The following is a 20,858-nucleotide window of genomic DNA, read 5'->3' on the forward strand; positions in this document are numbered from 1 at the left end:
TCTTTGTTTTTATTACATTTTGTCTGCACGGTGGTGGCCATGGGCTTCCCAGATTGTCTCCCCTCCAGGCACCAACCGGGTGTAGACCTGCTTAGCTTTAGCAAGGTGGCTGTCTTGTCGTTAAGGAAGGAACAGAAGATGATTCCTTGGAGTTACTGCAAACTGATCCCAGCGGTTTGGAGGTTATATGTAGCTGCCTTATGCTACGTCAGGCAAAGCATGAGTCAATATTGTCCAAAATAACTAGCAGCTGCTTTCTAGAATGTAGGGATGTGCACAAAACTGGTTTGGTTTGAATCTGAACCCAACTAGAGCCTGTTCTAAAAGGTTCTACATAGAGTATAATGGGGAGTTGAACCGGCCCATTATTCCCTATGCAGAGCCTCTGGGGCACAAAACTGGGGTGAGTAGTAGGCACCTGGGGGTTCGAACCGGTTCGAATAGAACCAGGCTCTGTTTGGTTCGAACTCAGACTGGCATTGCCAATTCAATGCCCTGTTTGGTTCGAGTTTGAACCGAATGAGTTTGAATTCGAACCTGTTTGCACTTCTCTACTAGGATGACGGAATGAGAAGAAACTTACCCAGCCCTACCTGAAGATGTTGCCAGGGATTGAACCTAGGACCGTCTGCATGCAAAGCAGATACTCTGCCACTGAGCTATGGGTGTTCCTAATAAAGATACAGAACTGCCTTCTACTGAGTCAGACCCATGGTCCATCTCACTTGGCAGCAGCTCTCTAAGGCTTCAAGTAGGAGTCTCTCTCAGCCCTACCTGGAGATGCTGCCTGGGAGGGAACCTTGGACCTTCTCCACATGAAGCAGATATTCTACCACTGAGCTATTCCTGGTGAACATAGGGAATAAAAGGTAGCACTCATCATTCCCTTCCACACAGCCTACTTTGGTGTCCCTAGGAGCTACCCATGGGGACCAATGGGGTGTTCTCAGTTTCCCTATTGTTTCCTATGGCCAAAGCACTCAAAACGAGCATGTTCCATCGAAACAGCCGTCTCAACTGCTGTTTTTCACGAACAGTTTCGGCCGTTGGCATTTCATTTGGGGCACATCCCTAGAACACGGATCTCCAAGCAATAGTTAGAACCAGCGGGTCTTAATTGACTGCTGAATGGCAAGTGTCAGATGGGAGGGCTTTCTGGGTGCCACTGCAAAAGAGGCCCTGTTTCTGGTACAGAGGCAGCTGGAGCAGGTTCGTCTGGGAGGTGGTTCTTTCAGACCCCTGATCTATGCTTAAAGCAGGGCTGCACAACGTGGAACCCCCACCCACCAGCTGTTGTACTACAATTCCCATCATCCCCTGCCATAGGGGCCAATAGGAACGAGGGAAATTGTGGGCCAACATCTGCAGGAAGGCCTAAGTTGTCTGGTTTAAGGCTTTCAGGGTCCAAACAAGTCATTCAGCTCAAAGTGAGGGTTTTCCCTCTGTTCTCGGCAAGGTTGCCCTGCTCTCCTCTTTGAAATACTGATTGAGCGACTCAGCGACCACATGGGACATGACTCAACATTGTGGGCTCCCGCCGTGTATGGCCAATGCCATTTTGGGCTGTCATAGTATCCCTTTAGTCAGCACTGGTGGGGTCACAGCCGGGCAGCTGTGCACAATTGCAAAAGAACGTGTTGACAAGTGGGCTAAGCAGCCTCCGGAGGATGATGAAGATAGCCCCGGCGAGGATTGCAGGAAGACAGGCAGAAGGAACTGAGTAGGTGGAGCCTAGAAGGCAAAAGAAAAGGCTGGGAGAGGAGGCACATGTCCACAGAGTCCAAGGGTTTTAGACATTCCCTAAAAAACAAAAACAAACAAAAAGAACCCCTTGCAAATCTGTGATCGGATCATTGGAGGAGAGACACTGACAGCATTGCAAGGAATGCCTGGACAGAAATCAACGTGAGGATATTTTAAGTGCAGGGTATCCTTGGAACAGGGTTTCGTCCAGATGACCTTTGAGAGCCTTCCAGCATGAGTGTTCTGAGACCACCATCTTAGTGTGTGTATTAGGTGGAAATCTAAGGCTATTGTGCTGCATAAATCCCATTGCTATGTACATCGTTGCGGTAGTAGTAAACTTCCGATTTAGACAAATGTGTCTGTGTTTATATTTATATCCTGCTGTTCCTCCAAGGAAGGAGTCCAGTTCATGGTTCTGTTTACCCCTACAACAACCCTGTGAGGTACATAGAAAGCTGCCTTCTACTGAGTCAGACCATTGGTCCATCCAGCTCAGTATTGTCTTCACAGACTAGCAGCAGCTTCTCCAAGGTTGCAGGCAGGAGTCTCTCTCAGCCCTATCCTGGAGATGCTGCCAGGGAGGGAACTTTGAACCTTCTGCTCTTCCCAGAGTGGCCCCATCCCCTAAGGGGATATACCTTCCAGTGCTCACACATGTAGTCTCCCATTCAAATGCAAACCAGGGCAGACCCTGCTTAGCAAAGGGGACAATTCCTGCTTGCTACCACAAGACCAGCTCAGGTTAGGCTGAGGGAGAAGTGACTGGCCCAGAGTCACCCAGTGAGTTTCATCCCTGAGGGGTGATTTGAACCTGGGTCTCCCTCGTTCTAGTCCAACACTCTAACTACCTGGCTCTATTATATTTATGCTGAATATGTATACACATGTATATATACACAATATATGTAATACTGTCCAGTTTTGTCATAAAAAAGCCAGACTGGAATTTGCTAAAATGCATATTGACAAGCCACAATGCTTCTGGGGAGATGTCCTTTGGACAGATGAGACAAAACTGGAACATTTGGGCAAGTCACATCAGTTCTGTGTCCACAGACGGAAAAAAATGAAGCTTTCAAAGAAAAGAACACCCTACCTACTGTTAAACATGGAGGAGGCTCGGTTATGTTTTGGGCTGCTTTGCTGCGTCTGTCATGGGGTGCCTTGAGTCTGTGCAGGGAACAATGAAATCTCAAGACTATCAAGACATTCTGGTGCAAAACGTACTGTCCAGTGTCAGAAAGCTCTGTCTCAGTCGCAAGCCATGGATCCTCCAACAGGATCCCAAACACACTGCTCAAAGCACCCACAAATCGCCAAGGACAAAACATTGGACTATTCTGAAGTGGGCTTCTATGACTGGAATCCCTGATTGAAATCCTATCGAACATCTATGGAAAGAACTGAAACGTGCAGTCTGGAGAAGGCACCCTTCCAACCTGACACAGCTGGAGCAGTTGGCTCAGGAAGAGTGGGCCAAACTACCTGCTGACAGGTGCAGCAGTCTCCCTGAAAGCTACGGGAATCGCTTCTTTGCAGTGATTGTCTCTAAAGGTTGTGCAACAAAATATGAGGTTCAGGGTCCCAGCATTTCTGTCCATGCCATTTTTATTTCTGGTATTATTTGAAATATTCTGTGGCATCCAAACTCTCAAGCAAAGTCTGATTTTTGTTAAATGTGGAATAAACAATGATGGGTGCCAATTACGTTTGTCAGGTTCAAGTTATTTCAGAGACAATTGCGGGTTCTTCTCTTTTCATGGAGGGGTACCAACACATTTGTCCATGAGTATAAGTGTTTCCTGGGAAACATTCCAGCAAGGATTTGAACCGGCAACCTCTGGCTTGCTAGTCAAGTCATTTCCCCACTGTGCCATTAGCTGGCTAGAAAGTCAGAGGTGCAGCTAGGTAATTCTGGATCCTGGACCTATGGGCCTTTAGGAACATAGGAAGCTGCCATATACTGAGTCAGACCCTTGGTCCATCTAGCTCAGTATTGTCTTCATAGACCGGCAGCGGCTTCTCCAAGGTTGCCGGCAGGAATGTCTCTCAGCCCTGTTTTGGAGATGCTGCCAGGGAGGGAACTTGGAACCTTCTGGTCTTCCCAGAGCGGCTCCATCCCCTGAGGGGAATATCTTTCAATGCTCACACTTCTAGTCTCCCTTTCATATGCAGCCAGGACAGACCCTGTTTAGCTAAGGGGACCAGTCAGACTTGCTCCCACCAGACCAGCTCTCTTCTTTGGACTGCCCCCGCCCCCAATTAAGCAGCATCATCCTCGGTCGGGCAACCACACCATCCAGGACAGACTAAAGAGGATTTGGGGCCCCCCAGGGCTTATGTTAAAGACCAGGCCTGATTTATACACTAAATATGCTCATTAGCTAGTATACAAAATAGGTCTGGACCAAGTTCTTTTATATGAGTGACCACGTTTGATCTGGATGCAAGAAAGGAGACCAAACCACTCAAAGATTCAATGGGCTTTATTGAGTATAAAAGACTTAATCTAGCAAGGCAAAAAGCAGAGCACTCTATCAATATGGCTAACAGTATTTCCTAACCAGCACCAATATTCACCCGTGTGCCTAACTACATATGTGTGTGTATTTAAATCTTCCTAGATCCTAATACATTTCAGATACAGGCAGAAAAGAAGAGGGGGGGATGAAGGCTGCGGGCTGGCATGGTTTGGGGGTGATTAGTGGAGGAAAAGGGGGAGGAGAAGGGAGCAGGGAAAGAGGAAGGGATGAGGGGATTCCAAGCAGCATATTTACCCAGGATCCGAGGCTGGAGAGAGAAGAATCACTTCAGTTGAAGGAGTGAGGCGCTGGCAGAGACAGGAGCTGTGGAGCTGTGCAGTTGCTCAGATCAGGCAGCTTGGGCAGCAGAACTCAGGCATTGCTGTAGTTTCTGTTCATGAACAGAGTTCCTGCTTTGCCCCGCGGCTTTAGCAGTAAACTCTGGGATCTTGTGAGCAGCTTTGCTGTAGGCAAAGATTGCTGAACTCTCTGTCTCAAAAGCCTCATTCTTCTAGTGATTTTCTCTTTGATCCTTGAATAGAATCTATTCAAAGATCTCCTCTTTTCCTGTGTGTCCAAAAAGGTGACAAAGCTGTTACCTTGTGAACAAAATCTTAATTATTCAGGATATCGGCCAGTCCAGAGAGATCTCTGAATCTCATCTTCTGTAAACTCTGTGCGCTTCAGGAAGGGAGGGAGGGGGACATTGCCCACAGCAAATCTGCATCTGAGATGCTGCAAATTACATCTTGGCAGTCTGGCCCCCAGAAGGTGTTAAAAAGTCAGCAGTTAGTAAGGGGATTCAGGATATTCAGTGTGAGACAGCTTGTGTACCTCTACCCAGTGTTTAATTGAAAATAAGAGAATATTTAAAGTATACATGAAAAGGTGTGTGTGAGATTTGTAGCATTGGTGAGGTGAGGATTAAAATTTATAGGCATTTACTCTGTATCCATTTGGCTATGTTGAACTTCCATGGAGAACAATACAAATCACTGACAAAGATTTAACACTAATAGGAAGGGAGGGGTGGAATCAGCCCCCTGTCTCCTTTCACAGACACTTGGTAGCCAGTGGTATTAGCATATGGATTACAGTATTCAGCATTCAGACCTGGCTTTTGTGTTCCCTTGCATATCCATTTTGCAACACAAAGCTATATTGTCTCCTGCTCCAGAGAGCAGTTTGACCTGGGTGCCAGTTCACCTTCAGTTCAGGTATCATTTCTTAATAAACTGATATCAGACACAGGCCTATATTTCACCATACTTCTGAGTTGGTACCTCTGGTGCTGATATGTGGACTGTTCATAACACTTAGGTCTTCAGTTGCTGCTGGACTACAACTCCCATGATCCCCATTATAGACTACAACACCCATCATCTCCATCATAGCCACTCATGATGGGAATCGCCGAAAAACGGAACTTCAGGAGGGTTGTGCCGCTTTGTCGGAAAGGGAACTCCTAGAGGACCATGTAACGGTGTAAAATGTTATCGCCCTTTTTAAAAACAAGCCTGTGTTTAAAAATCACCTTAAAAATGTAAGATCTGATGCCTCTCAGGGAGAAAAATAGCTTAGGTTTTTATTTTGGTAGTGATTGGCTCCTCGCAGCAATTATTTCCATTACCGGAATTGACCACTGGGTGTCAGATGATCTTGGAAGGAAATCCTCTATGCAAGAGCCAGCAACCCACATGGTGTCAAAGTTGCTCTGTAAGTGGGAGGCTATTACGGGATCTGACATCCAGTCACCACATCTCAGGATTCCATAGTCCAGGGCCTCAGGATGATGTCGGTTTCCCCCATGACACTCTATGGATGCGAAAGCTGGACTTCGAAGAAGCAAGATTTAAAAAGCATGGACGCTTTTGAACCTTGATGCTGGATAAGACATTTGAGGATACCGTGGACAGCCAGGAAAACAAACCAATGGATCCTAGAACGAATCAATCCAGAATTTCCACTCAAGGCACAAATGACCAGGCTCAAACTATCATACTTTGAACTCATTATGTGAAGATCCAGCTCCCTTGAGAAGTCCATAATGCTGAGGAAAGTGGAAGGAAAGAGAAGAAGAGGACGACCAGCAGCAAGGTGGATGGACTCAATGACGACAGCAATGGATGCACCACTGAGAGACCTTCAAGGCCAAGTTGAAGACGGATCATCCTGGAGGGAATCTATCTATGTGGCTGCTAAGAGTCGACACTGACTTGACGGTACTTAATCAACCAACCAACCAACCAATTAACCAACATTTGGTAGCCATCACCACCAGTAGATTCCATAGTCTAACTACACGTCGTGTCAATAAGTACTTCCTTTTGTCTGTCCTGAACCTCCCAGTGTTTTGCTTCAACAGACAACCCCGGCTTCTAATATTATGAGAAGGAGAAAAATGTCTCTCTAGCCACTTATGGAGTCTTCTGTTCGGGTAAATACGGTATTCTAGGTATATAAATCTGATTGTCTGGCAAATCACTCTCCTTGTACATTAATGGAAATATTTGCCTTCAGAAATGCCTTGCCTGAGATAAGCACGTTGGTGATTAGGAACCACCTCTGTGATCTTGGGCAAATGTGCATTTGAGGGAAAGCTAGAGGGAAATAAATAGTTTGATCAACAACACACCACCACCCCGCAATGAAGATAACATTTCTTTCCATATGCAGGAATAAACTGATTTATTTTTTATTTTTTACATAGCAAGAAGGTTCTTACAGAACAATTGGAAGCATTTCAAAGAATGTCGAGCAGCTAAAAAAGTTGTCTGAATGATAAGCCATCACAACAGCGACGTGAAATTCAGCAAGGGCAAATCTGAAGAGTATGTTGGGGCTAGGGTTGCCATAGTCTGGTTTTCCAAATCGGGTTGCCTGATTTGCATATTATGTAAATTGGCTTGAAAATAATATTTGAGTGGAATAGGGATGGCACGTTTTGCTCCATAACTCCGCTTCTACAAGGGCTAGAGCTTAGCTTCCTTTTTAAAATGAAATATGAACGCCGGACGAATCTGGGTGGGATAAGCAATCTGACTGAGATGCTTAAAATCCAGGTGAATCCCAGAATTCTGGGGGGCTCTAGTTGGGGCGGGGGGACAACTCAAGGAGGAAAATCGGCTAGGTTGCCGGAGAGGGAGCTGTGAAGGAGGAGGACGTATTTGATCATCAAAGACTCCTAGCAGTGCTTTGGGTACACAGTGGTATCTCTTCGCAATCCCCCTGTTCTGACCTTGCCATGTTCCAAAATGGCTGCTCAGGAGAAGGGTAAAGGCATTCTGCTGCATCTCTACAGCGGGTGTGATTGGACCGGGCAGGCAGAGTGGGTTCCCTTCTGGGGAGATGTCCTCTTGAGGATCTGGCTGTGTTACCAAAGCAGCCCCCATTTTGGACTGGGGGTGGGACACCGCTTGTCCCTTGAGGTCGAAAGTCAGGGACAGCACCCATGCATTTGGGTTCGGAACCGCTTGCATTTTCCACAGAGATTTGCCCGCCAGGGAGTTATTCACACATGCCTTCATGCCGCGGGGTATCTAAAGAGTGAATCTGCTTTGCAGCAGATTTGCAAGATGTTTAATTCGGGGGATTAAATGGGCAGTTTGCATAGGCTCGGCTCCTCTCCGCAGTCCCTGGCAGATCTTTTTCCTGTGCGTTCCCACTGGCGTGCTCCGGGTTTTTCCTCCAACCAATCACAAATCACACCAGAGAGGAGGCAGCGAGAGAGCTGTTTTGTTGTTGTTAATTTGACCGCAATGGAAGAATGGCATGACAGGTTGCCAAAAGCTGGATCAGAATGCTTAACCCTTGCCTTTGTGAGTGACTGCCTTCATCACCTCATTGCCCCCCCCCCCCACACACACACACTCCAGACTATTTAAGAGAAAATTATAGGCTAATGGAATCAGCTCAGACAAAAAGGCTCTGGTTACATCCATTCTGCATATCTAAAGCCTATGTAAACTCCCCTTCATTGAGGTTTGAAAAAGACCCAATTACTGGCCTGGCCACTCCACACATCAAGGGAGAAGCAGCGAGGCATAACAGAAGCCGTGGTTGTTTCCCCCAAAAGCTGCTGAAACTAGAGGATTTGTTAAAAGCCGGTCATACTTCAGGCTAAGCCAGAATGCACAGCCTCAATTTGGGGGGAAACAGAGTCCTGTCTGTCCTGGTCCCTGATAGCCCGCAGGGACTTCGGGGTAAATGCAGCTAATATGTGGACTGGCACACTCCATTCTGGAGGGGATTCAAAGTAAAAGCCCTGTGTGTAAAGCCTCCAGGAAAGCATAAGCCCCAGACTCTCTAACGCAGCATTTCTTGATTTCAAATCCAGCCACGTCTTCAAATGTCACAGGATCCAAATGGCCGGTCAAGCCAATCATTCCTTGCTTTAAGCCGGGGTTCCCAACCTGTGGTACGGCAGATGTTGCTGAACTACAACTCCCATCATCCCCAGACACAATAAATTGTAGCTGGGGATGATGGGAGTTGTAGTTTATGGTACTCATCTGGAGTACGTCTGGTTGGGAATCCCTGCTTGATGCAACAGCCCTGAATGCATGTGAATGCAGGAATGGAAGAGTTCTCAAACTGGGTTCGTAGATGCTGCTGGGCTACAACTCCCACCATTCCCATTATGGGGTATGATGGGAGTTGTAGTCCAATGCCTGGGGACCTGAGAACCCCTCGATTCATTAATTATGCTTTTTATCCCTGCCTTTCTCCCAAGATGCACTAGAAAGTGTGCATAATGTAAACCACCCTGAGCCATTTTTGGAAGTATATAAATCAAATCAATACATTCATAAATAATTCTCCCCTTTCACCATGGACTTTACCACTGAGCTGCAATCCTTGCCCATACTAGAATGAAACAGATCACCAGTTGATTCAGTACTGACCAAATCAAGTCCTCCTTCAAAACAGGGAGAATGAATGTATTGAATTCATGGCTACAAGAGCCTTGATTTAAGTCAGGATGGAGACAGATGAAACTTATGATGTTGTTCAGTGACTTTAAGGTATGATGCATCCCTATGTGCAGAATCTGCAGCACACCAATGAATACCGGTTGCTGGCGAGGGCTGTTTTCTTCAAGTTCTTACTGTGGAGGTCCAAGAGACACCTAACTGGCCACGGAGGGAAACTGAGAGATGACTTGATGAACTTTTGTCCTGATGAAGCAGGACTAAGGGAGCAAGGAGGCATAGGAACATAGGAAGCTGCCATATATGGAGTCAGACCCTTGGTCCATCTAGCTCAGTACTGTCTACACTGACTGGCAGCAACTTCTCCAAGGTTCCAGCTAGGAGTCACAGCCAGCCTGTGAAGGAATGACCTCTTCTTTTGGTAAATAAGATTTTATGTTGTAAATTGCCTTGCTAGTCACTGTGTTAAGAAAGCTATTCAGGGGCCAAAGGTTCATGGCTCTCATGCTGCACTTTCAGTTTTGAGGGTGATGAAATGTACTGGTTTAATTTTGGAGGGAAGCAGAGGTTTGATTTTCTTGGTTACATTTTGAAAAATGGAGGGAACATAAATTATTTTGATTGGATGCTTTGGAAAAATGGGAGGGAATTTTAAGTACTCTGCTTTCAGAAGAGTAAGAGTACAGGTTTGGTGCTGAAAAAGAAGTTCAAAGAGTGCAGTATAGGAAGAGTCCAAGGGAATGCAGCTCAAGTTGGAAGAAAGCAGTTAGAAAAAGGAAGAGTCGGAAAGAGAATAGGAGCTGGAGCTGGAAAGAGCTGAGAAATCACTGGCAGGGAGTGGAAACTCGCTGGAGAGCTAAATCACTCACCAGCAAAAAGAGACAGTCTGGGGCTGAACTCCCAAAACTGTGAAGGAGAACAAGACTTGAGGCTGGATAAGGGACAAGGTGGGTTGCTGGGAAAGCTGTGGTGACTGCAATACGATGAATATGACGAATATTTATGTACCACTTTTCAACAAAAGTTCCCAAAGTGGATATAAACAAACAAATAAATATGCTCCCTGTCCCCAAAGGGCTCACAATCTAAAAAAGAAACATAAGATAAACACCAGTAACAGCCACCTCAGAGATGCTGTGCTGGGGGTGGATAGGGCCAGTCGCTCCCCTCCTGCTAAATAAAGAGAATCACCACTTTAAAAAGGTGCCTCTTTGCTCAGTTAGCAGGGAACTGCAGAGGAATCTGTGTTAGGGCCCAGTGTTAGGTCAGTTTGGGTGTGTTTTGGGGTCACATTTTATTTCTGCCTTATGCTCAATTGATTGCTGTTTAAGTGCTAATCGTTTCAAAGAAACTATTGGTTTAAACAGAGCTATTTTCAAAGTAAAATGCCTTGTTTCTATCCGTAGTTTCTGTCTGTTTTCTCCACCCCCTGCCTAAAACCTTTACCTCTCTACTAAAGTTTAAAAACAAAAATATATAAGAGGTTTGAAAGGCTGTTGCAGCAGACTCAGCCAGAGGGAGCCTAAAAGTCTACTTGGTGGCTGTGGGGAAACTTAAAAACCACAGGGCTGCTTGGTAGAAGCATGGGGGTGATCTGTGGCACAGTCCTACCTGTAGATGCTGCTAAGGATTGGGACCTCCTGCATGCAAAGCAGATGCTCTAGCACTGGACTACAACACCCCCCCCCCAAATAAATCCATAGGAGCCTAGGATGCCTAACTTGGCAAAGAGGCACCTTTTAACATGGTGATTCTCTTTATTTAGCAGGGGGAGAGCAACTGGCCCGATCCACCCCCAGCACAGCATCCCTCCAGTGACTTTAAAGCTAGTGTCTATCTTAGGTTTCTTTTTAGATTGTGAGCCCTTTGGGGACAGGGATACATCTTATCTGTTATTTCTCTGTGTAAACCACCCTGGGCCATTTTGGGAAGGGCGGTGTAGAAATCAAATAAATAATAATAAATAATAATAATATTGAGACCTTCTAGCTCAGTTCTGTCTGCACAGACTGGCAGCGGTTTCTTCAAGGTTAAAGGCAGGATTCTTTCTTAGCTCTGTCATGGAGATGCCAGGGAGGGAATGTGGAACCTTCTGCATGCAGGCGGGCAGGTGCTCTTCCCACAGCAGCCCCATCCCCTGAGGGGAATATCTTGCAGGGAGACAGTTAGTCTCCCATCCAAATGCAAACCACGGCAGACCCTGCTTAGCAAAGGAGGTCATGTTTGCTGCCACCAGACTAGCTGCCCAAGGTTTCAGGCAGGAGTCCTCCCCTGCCCTACCTGGAGATAATGAGCTCATGTTCTTTGCTATGAAGCTCGCAAGGAAAACGATCATCTCCTTGCCTAACAGTTCCTCGTGGGATTCATGTGAAGTATAAATTAGATCAGCGACGTAAAGCACTTATGATAGAAAAAAACACAAACCCTAATAAAATGTTGATGGCCGTGCAATCCAGCCAGCAAGGGTTTTGATCAAGGTGCAATTACTCAGGCACCAGGCCAAGCATTAGGCGCTCATATGGCGGTTGAGTTACTGATTAACCCGCTTCTCGAATCTGTTTTCCTGATGCCGAAGTGGCTTCGAGCCAAGCCACTGATAACCGCTCGCACAATACGGAGAGAGGCAGCACAATAAATTGGTGCTGGGGAACCAGCAGCTGCTACTGTGAAGCCAGATACCAGAGTGGCAAGGTTTCTTCCCCGTGGAAACTGGCTTGGGCAGGTCAGGGAAGGAAAACATTTGCCCGGGAATAACCATGGAAGGAGTGGTCAGGCATGAGTCCATCGAAGAAACAACTGCGGAGATGGGCGCACCAGAGGCCCCGAAAGAACACATACGATACGGGCAACCTCGATACAAAAACGATACGGGCCACATCGGATGCAGGACTCAAACGTCCGAAGCAGAGCGTTCAGCGTCTCCGTCAGAACTCCAGCATCAATCTGAGATCGACATGGTGCCTCCGAGCTCTCCCAGGGCATCCTTTCCGGCAGCTGTTTCTCAAGACGGCTCCGGAGGTTCGGCTGAGAAAGCGGGCTCCCCTCCGCATCCCCCTGAAGACCCCACCGCTGACCTGGACTGCCTCATCTGCTGCAACCCGTACAGCCTCAGCAGGCTCCCCAAGCTCCTGGCTTGTCATCACGTCTTCTGCGCCGTCTGCCTGAAGCTGCTCCTGCAGAACGAGGACCACGCCTGGAGCATCGTGTGCCCCGTCTGCCGGAAAGCCACCGCTGTCTTCGGGGGCCTCGTCTGCAGCCTTCCCAACCGGGAGGGCCTCTTGGGGTGCGGGACCAACTCTGGGCCCAGTCCGGAGGTGCTTTTCTCTCTGGACACGCCGGGTGGCCTGCAGCGGGTTCCCCGCGTCTTCTACATCCACCAAGAGGACGACGTCCACAACCAGGTGGCCACCAAGAGGCTGCTCTTCCTCCTGCTGCTTCTGCTGCTGCTGACTATCTTGGCGCTTCCTTTCGTGTACAGCGGCCTGCTGAAGTGGGCCCTCTGCCTCGCCGTCATTTTGGGAACGGCCATGGCCGGCGTCCTCTGCTTCAACCCCACCTGGAGCTGCAGCTGTTCGGACGTCTCATTCCTCTCCTGGCCCAAGAGAGAGAGTCACATCACATCCATCGCCTGAGACCGTCCTGATTCAGGGACGCACGCTTGGGTGTCTTCAAGATTTCGCCCTGAGAAGAAACTCCCTCCCTGGACGTTGGGGCAATCCGGTTCGCCGGACCTGTTGCTTGCTCCCGATTCTTGTGGCCACTGAGCCGTTTTAACCCCAGTATCTCCTCTTCTGTCGTGCTCTGGCTGAAATGGAGGGCCCCGAGCTCGGTGGGGGAGTGTGTGTGAAGAAGGTCCCAGGCAGAAGGTCCCAGGTTCGATTCCGATGGCTTCCAGTTAATGGGATTTCTGATAGCAGGGTCAGGAAAGGGGCATAGCTCAGTGGAAGAGCATCTGCTCGTATGCATAAGGTCTCAGGCTCAATCCCTGGCAGCATCTTGAGGGAGGGCTGAGAGGGACTCCTGTCTGATACCCTGGAGAAACGCTGCCAGTCCGTGTAGATAAGTGGACTCAATATAAGGTAGCTTTCTTTCTCCATCAGGAGCACCTATAGACCAGTGGTAGAACATCTGCTTGGCATGCAGAAGGTCCCAGATTCAATCCCTGGCAGAATCTCCAGATAGGGCTGGGAGAGAGACTCCTGCCTGAAACCTTGGAGAAGCTGCTGCCAGTCAGTGTTGACAATACTGAGCTAGCTGGAGCAATGGCCTGACTCTGTATAAGGCTGCTTCCTATGAGACCTATGTAAAATAAAGCTGTTGCCAGCTGAAATTCTGGCAGGGAAGACCCCTGTGGGCTACTCTGAGCTCCTGGGAGGAAGGATGAGATGGACGTGGAAGAAATCAGTCTTGCTTTTGAGTGCGAGAAAAGAGGAGTGTGTCCACCACCAACAATGCCCACAGAGACATTCTAGCCCAGGGGTTTCCAAGTCGAAGGCCAGTGTGGCAGGGGATGATGAGAGTTGTAGTCCAGCGGCACTTGGCAGGGGGTGCTGGGAGTTGTAGTCTAACTCATCTGGCAGGTACTGATGGGAGTTATTCAGGCAGGCAGTCCTTTATTACAGTCGATGACCAGCAGCAAAAATAAATAAATAAATAAAATGCAATGAGCAGAAAAATGCAATAGACTGAAATATACAAAATGAGTAGAGAGTAAATAGATCCACTTATTGACAGAACGTATAGATCTTACAGACCTGAGTGGTTACAAATGTAATGAAGGTGTAATAAACCGATTGGAGCAGAGATCTGACAGTCCAGCTGTTAATGCACAGCATGCTCCACATGCATAAAATCTGGCCACATTATGAGTTGCCGGCTGCTTCTCCGAGAGCAAAAAAGAAACATACAATTCATCAGAGCATCCTGGCATTTGCTGGGGGGAGTTGTATCTAGGGACTCCAGTGCCCCCAACAGCATCTGGGGACCAAAGCTTGAAAAATGCATCTGAAAGCCACTGCTGGGGACACGTGTCTGGTGGTTGCCGGGGCTGTTGAAGCACTAGGGGCGAGATTATGGAAAGCCCCTCTCTCTAGGTCGCGCTGGGGGGGCATTTTAAGCAATGCCGCACAAGGCTCTGTGCATCCTCAGCAGGTGATGTGGTGGAGCCATCAGTCCTTCGGAGAGCCCTGGCATCTCCAGCTAAAAAGATCTCTTGCGGCAGGACGGAGAAAGAACCACGCTAGATGGACTCTGTATGTAGCATTCCTTGGGAGGAAGAACTGCCAACAAGAACGGCGATCTTTGTCTTGTGAGCAGCTCAGGAGCTTGAATGCTGTATGGAAAATGTATATTGTCTATTGAATGTGTATTTAAAAACAACCCATTTTGTTTTGCTAAATTTCCGTTATCAAGAGAGAATGAGGAAGGAAGGAATCATTTAAAGCAATCTGTATTTTTTTTTCCAATTAAGCCATTAAACAAAATGTTGTGATAGGAACACGACTTTGAAATCTGTGTGTACCTAACCTTGCCTGTGTTTGAGTTTTAATCTCCTCTCTTAGCCTGTTCATTTCTCTTCCTGGAGTAGCTGTAAGTCCTTGGGGGGGGGGGGAAGAGAGAGAGAGATTTAAAGGAAGGGAAAGAAAGAAAGAAAGAAAGAAAGAAAGAAAGAAAGAAAGAAAGAAAGAAAGAAAGAAAGAAAGAAAGAAAGATGAAGAGGAAGGAAAAGAAAGAAAAAAAGGCAGACAAAGATTTAGAGGAAGGAAAAGAAAGAAAGAAAGAAAGAAAGAAAGAAAGAAAGAAAGAAAGAAAGAAAGAAAGAAAGAAAGATGAAGAGGAAGGAAAAGAAAGAAAAAAAGGCAGACAAAGATTTAGAGGAAGGAAAAGAAAGAAAGAAAGAAAGAAAGAAAGAAAGATTTAGAGGAAGAGAAAGAAAGAAAGAAAGAAAGAAAGAAAGAAAGAAAGAAAGAAAGAAAGATGTAGAGGAAGGGAAAGAAAGAAAGACAGGCAGACAGAAAGAAAGATTTAGAGGAAGGGAAAGAAAGAAACAAAGAAAGAAACAAAGAAAAAGATGTAGAGGAAGGAAAAGAAAGAAAGAAAGAAAGAAAGAAAGAAAGAAAGAAAGAAAGAAAGAAAGAAAGAAAGAAAGAGAGAGATTTAGAGGAAGGATAAGAAAGGAAGGGAGGGAGGGTCGTTCCCACAATCATGAAAAGAGTTCTACTCAAAGCTCCTACACAATTTGGAAGCTGAGTGCGCCCGTTTTGTGATCACGTGTAAGTTCAAAACGAGGTCGGAGGCACTGATAGTGACAGAGTGCTAAGCAGGCTTTTCCTCCTGCCCAGTAGCTGAACCCAGGTCTTTAACAAGGTAGGAGGTTGCTGTACGTGTCCTATTTATTTTTCCATTGATACCCCGCTCTTCCTCTAAGAAGCCCGAAGCTGTGTCCATGGCTAGGTTTATCCTCACAACAATCCTATGAGGTAGGCCAGGCTGAGAGGGAGAAGTGACTGGCTCAGAGTCACCCAGTGAGTGTCATGGCTGAACGGGGACTTGAACTTGGGTCTCCCTCATCCTAGTCCAACTCTCTAACCCAGGGGTGGGCAAACATGGCCCTCCAATCCCCATCACCCCCTGCTACAATTTGTGGGAGTTGTAGTTCAACAACAGCTGGAGAGCCAGGTTTGCCCATCCCTGCTCTAACCTCTACACCCCACTAACATATCATATGAACGAGGCTTCAGCATTTCTGTTAGAGAGGAACAGTTGGAGCATATTCTAGCAATGGCTGTGGAACCACCATCTCGGAGAAGGGGGAAAGCAGCAATGGCGACAGACGGGACCCTACACTGGTTCCAGAGAAAGGGCTGTAATGCCGTCTCTCTCTGCATCCTTCTCCCACATGACTCTGATCACGTAAGCCTGGAAGCACCCAGCAGGAGTGGTCTTGAATTGGGGCAAATTCTACTAATGTCAGCAGGGCCCTAATAAGAAAACAGGACCATAAATAAGTCCAGAGGTTGGGGCAATAAAATAAAAAAAATACTTTGAGCACGGGTTATTATTGATTGGGGAACAACACAAAACTTCAATCTGCTATCGGCAGTTTGGGTGTCGGCTCCAGGAATTATTGATAAGGTGCAGGGTGGAAGGTGCGAGGTTGGGGTTAAAAAAGTTCTCAGCTGTTCTGCACGGAGATGGGAAAAAGGACCCTGCAGGATAATCTGCGAGCCGACGGAAGTCAAACTACAAGCAAGTTATCCCAATGGCAGGGTTTGCCACCGGTGGTCCACCAGATCTTGTTGAAATACAACTTCCATCACCCCCAACCACAATTTATTCTGGCTGGGAATGATGGGAGTTGTAGTTCAGCAACATCTGGCGGGATTAGGACACAGGTTCCCATCTTGGGTCCCCAGATGTTCTTGGACTACAGCTCCCATCATCCCAAGGGCCATTGGGAGTTGTAGTCAAACAAACTGGAGACACCAAGGTTGGGAATTTGACGGATCAAATTTTGCAATTTGATTCAAATTTGATTCAAATCTGCCTCATTCAAATTGGTTCGAAACAGGGTCCATTTGATTTGAATAGAATCAACTCTGTTTGGGCACCTTTTAAAACCAACTAGGGTGCCTGAATGGTTTTAAAGCGCCAAAATGGTTGTTGAATCTATACAATTCATAAGAACAGCCCTGCTGGATCAGGCCCAAGGCCTATCTAGTCCAGAACCCTGTTTCGCACAGTGGCCCACCAGATGCCGCTGGAAGCCACAGGCAGGAGTTGAGGGCATGCCCTCTCTCTTACGGTCACTCCCCTGCAACTGGTACTCAGAGGCATCCTGTCTTTGAGGCTGGAGGTGGCCTGTAGCCCTCTGACTAGTAGCCGTTGATAGACCTCTCCTCCATGAAGTTATCCAAACCCCTTTTAAAGCCATACAGGTTGTTGGCTGTCACCACGTCTTGTGGCAGAGAATTCCACAAGTGGATTATGCGTTGTGTGAAAAAGTACTTCCGTTTGTTGGTCCTAGATTTCCCAGCAATCAATTTCATGGGATGACCCCTGGTTCTAGTGTGATGGGAGAGGGAGAAGAATTTCTCTCTCTCTACTTTCTCCACAGCATGCATGATTTTATAGACCTCTCTCATGTCTCCCCACAGTCGTCTTTTTTCTAAACTAAAAAGCCCCAGGTGTTGTAGCCTTGCCTCATATGGAAGGTGCTCCAGGCCCCTGATAATCTGGGTTGCCCTCTTCTGCACCTTCCCAGTTCTACAATGTCCTTTTTGAGATGTGGTGACCAGAATTGTACGCAGTACTCCAGGTGTGGCCGCACCATAGTTTTCTATAATGGCATTATAATATTAGCCGTTTTATTTTCAATCCCCTTCCTAATGATCGCTAGCATGGAATTGGCCTTTTTCACAGCTGCCGCACATTGAGTCGACACTTTCAACGAGCTGTCCACCATGACCCCAAGATCCTTCTCCTGGTCAGTCACCGACAGCTCAGATCCCATCGGCGTATGCTTGAAGTTGGGGTTTTTCGTCCCAATGTGCATCACTTTACACGTGACAACACTGAACCGCATTTGCCATTTTGTCACCCACTCCCCCAGTTTGGAGACATCCTTTTGGAGCTGCTCACAATCCATTTTGGATTTCACTACCCAAAAGAGTTTGGTATCATCTGCAAATTTGGCCACTTCACTGCTTTCCCCTGCTTCTAGATCATTTATGAATAAATTAAAGAGCACCGGTCTCAGTACAGATCCCTGGGGGACCCCACTTCTGACTTCCCTCCATTGTGAAAACTCTCCATTGATACCTACCCTCTGTTTCCTGTCTTTCAGCCAGTTAGCAATCCACACATGTATTTGTCCCCTTATCCCATGACCTTTGAGTTTCCTCAGGAGTCTTTGATGAGGAACTCTGTCAAAAGCTTTTTGGAAGTCCAGGTATACTATGTCAACTGGATCACCTTGATCCACACACTCGTTGACACTCTCAAAGAAGTCCAAAAGGTTGGTGAGGCAAGATTTACCTTTGCGGAAGCCATGCTGGCTCACTCCCAGCAGGGCCTGTTCTTCTAGGTGCTTTACAATTTTATCCTTGAGGAGGCTTTCCATCAATTTGCCTGGAACGGACGTTAGGCTAACTGGCCTGTAATTTCCCGGATCGCCCCTGGATCCCTTTTTGAAAATCGGTGTTACATTTGCTACTCCCCAGTCCTCTGGTACAGAGCCCAATTTCAGGGATAAGTTATATATTTTAGCAAGGAGGCGGTCATTTGACATTTGAGTTCTTTGAGGACTCTTGGAAAGATGCCATCCGGCCCTGGTGATTTGTTAGTTTTCAATTTTTCCAGACAGTTTAGAACATCATATCTTGTTACTTCTATCTGACTCAGTTCTTTAGCTTCCATCCCTAAAAAGCCTGGTTTAGGAACAGGTATATGCTCAGTATCCTCTGCCGTGAAGACAGATGCAAAAAACTCATTTAGCTTCTCTGCAACCTCCATATCCTCCTTAATAACCCCTTTCACTCCCTCATTGTCTAATGGTCCAACCATCTCTCTGGCAGGTTTCCTGCTTTTGATGTATTTAAAGAAGTATTTAAAGAATTTGAATCCAAATTACCCTTTTTAGGGGTGATTCGATTCAAATTCAAATAGCTCAAATCCCCTAGATTCAAGTCAAATCTAGTGAATTTGAATTGATTTGCACATCCCTAGTTGGGAACTCCTGGTTTAGGAGGCAGGATTTCTAAACTGTATTTAGCACAATTTGTGAGGAAAGAAAGCTGGTTTCATTCTTGTGGTTTACGTCACAGAAAAAAGTGGTCATGGAGCAATTGTCCCTGCCTTTCCAGCTTGTGAGCACCAGTGTGATGTAATGGCTAGAGCAGGGCTGCCCAACTTTGGCCCTCAGCTGTTTTTGGATTACAGCTCCCATCATCCCCAGCCACAGTGGCTAATGGGCAGGGATGATGGGAGCTGTAGTCCAACATCTGCAGGAGAGCCGAAGTTGGAGTGGTGGGCTAGGACTGGCCCCGGGACTCTCGAGTCCAAATCCCCATTCAGCCATAGAATTCACTGGATGACTCTGGGTAAGCCACTTCGCTCTCAGCCTCACCTACCTCGCAGGGTTGTTGTGAGGATAAACATAACCATGTACACAGCTCCATGGGGAGAGAGCAAGCAAGCAAGCAGAGGACCCATCTGCCTGTTGAGATCCAACTGCCAGAGGAGGAGGAGGAGGAAGAAGAAGAAGAAGAAGTGGAGGAGGAGGAGGAGGAGGAGGAGGAGGAGGAGGAGAAAGAAGAATTATTATTATATACCACTCTTCAGTAAAAACGTTCTCCGAGCAGTATGATTGCCTCTGGACTTTTTCCCAGCTTGCCCACCTAGTCGTTACCTAACATCATTACATAACCTTAGGTGAGCTGGAACCTGAACTGGTGCGTGCCCCTTTCCTTCCCTGACCTTTGCATCAGGCATCTTAACGGGTGGTGTAAAGTTGTAAACCAGCGGTCACGCACTGGTAGAAAGGGAGAATACTCAGCTCATGAAGAGTTCTGTTTATCAATCCTTAGGGAAGTCCAGGCGTGCAGGGAGACCAGAAGAGGCCCCTGTTCTGCCTGCTGACGGCTACCCTGGCCACGCCCCTGGCATCTGACATCAGGCGCAGTGGGTGGGGTTTTGCTCGCAAATGGGGCCCCGCGGCCAGTTTCTGAGCAAATTCCCAGACGGCCCGGTTGGTGAGCAAAACTTCACTCCCTGCGCCTGCTGGGGGCGTGGCTTCTTTGAACCCGGGGGCGTGGCTTCTTTGAACCCATCCGCACAATGGCGGCTCCGCCCCTGGGGAGGTCGGAATCCCAACTCTCTCTCTTGACACATGTATCCAGTATACAGGAAAACCTCGATAGCCACAGGGGTTCTGTTCCCAGCTGCTGTTCCAGAAAACGGAACTGTGAATACCAAGGCATTGGGGCAATGCAAATCCGGGGGTTAGGTTCCTATGGGGGGAAACAGCCAAAAACAAACACGGACAAAAGTCTGGTCAAGTGCCCTGCCATGCTCCCCAGAAGTCATGCAGTGCCCCCCAAGAGTCAAAAATCAGCCCAAAATCACCCCCCACCCTTTTGCAAAGCGAGCCACAAACTGGTTCTTCTCCTCAAAATAGCAGCCGGAAATGACCTCTGTCACTTCCGGCCACCACCACCCCCGACCCACAAATATACGAGTTTAACCCTCTTTTTTGCCGGATTTTTAACCACGTATACCGAGGTAGGGTGCCCATTACCCGACTGTGGCCACACAAATCTGCAGATGTAGGATCTGCGAATACTGAGGATCTCCTGTATTCATGTTTTCTTCATTGCAGGGCCTGGGAGCCCGTATGGTTCAAATCAATCAGGCAGGGCTTCCTGGCTGATTGTTTCTTAGGCCTGTGCAAAACTTTGGCTGAAGCGCAATACTCCACACAGCTCCCTTGGCACCACATGGAGATCATTGTTCCCATCATGCAGTGCTACATTTGACCCACGGTCTGTGGAACTCCTGGAAGGGGAATGGAGTCCTGTTGAAACCCAGCACTATCTATGCACACAGCAAGCTGCTTTATACTGAGTCAGACCCTTGGTCCATCTAGCTCAGTATTGTCCAC

At 47.4% G+C, this 20,858-nt stretch overlaps 1 protein-coding gene across 1 annotated transcript; it reads left to right on the forward strand.

Moving 5' to 3' along the window:
- Nucleotides 1-11,955: 11,955 nt before the first annotated feature.
- Nucleotides 11,956-12,831, forward strand: LOC128338609 (E3 ubiquitin-protein ligase RNF186-like). The gene has a single exon (XM_053281331.1). It carries the CDS (start codon nucleotides 11,956-11,958, stop codon nucleotides 12,829-12,831), a length of 876 nt encoding a protein of 291 aa, XP_053137306.1.
- The last annotated feature ends 8,027 nt before the right edge of the window (nucleotides 12,832-20,858 follow it).

The sequence above is a fragment of the Hemicordylus capensis genome, chromosome 16 (assembly GCF_027244095.1).
Source record: "Hemicordylus capensis ecotype Gifberg chromosome 16, rHemCap1.1.pri, whole genome shotgun sequence".
NCBI lineage: Eukaryota > Metazoa > Chordata > Lepidosauria > Squamata > Cordylidae > Hemicordylus > Hemicordylus capensis.

Coding starts and splice junctions, on each gene's coding strand:
- LOC128338609 (XM_053281331.1), top strand. CDS start 11,956: ATGGAAGGAGTGGTCAGGCATGAGTCCATCGAAGAAACAACTGCGGAG.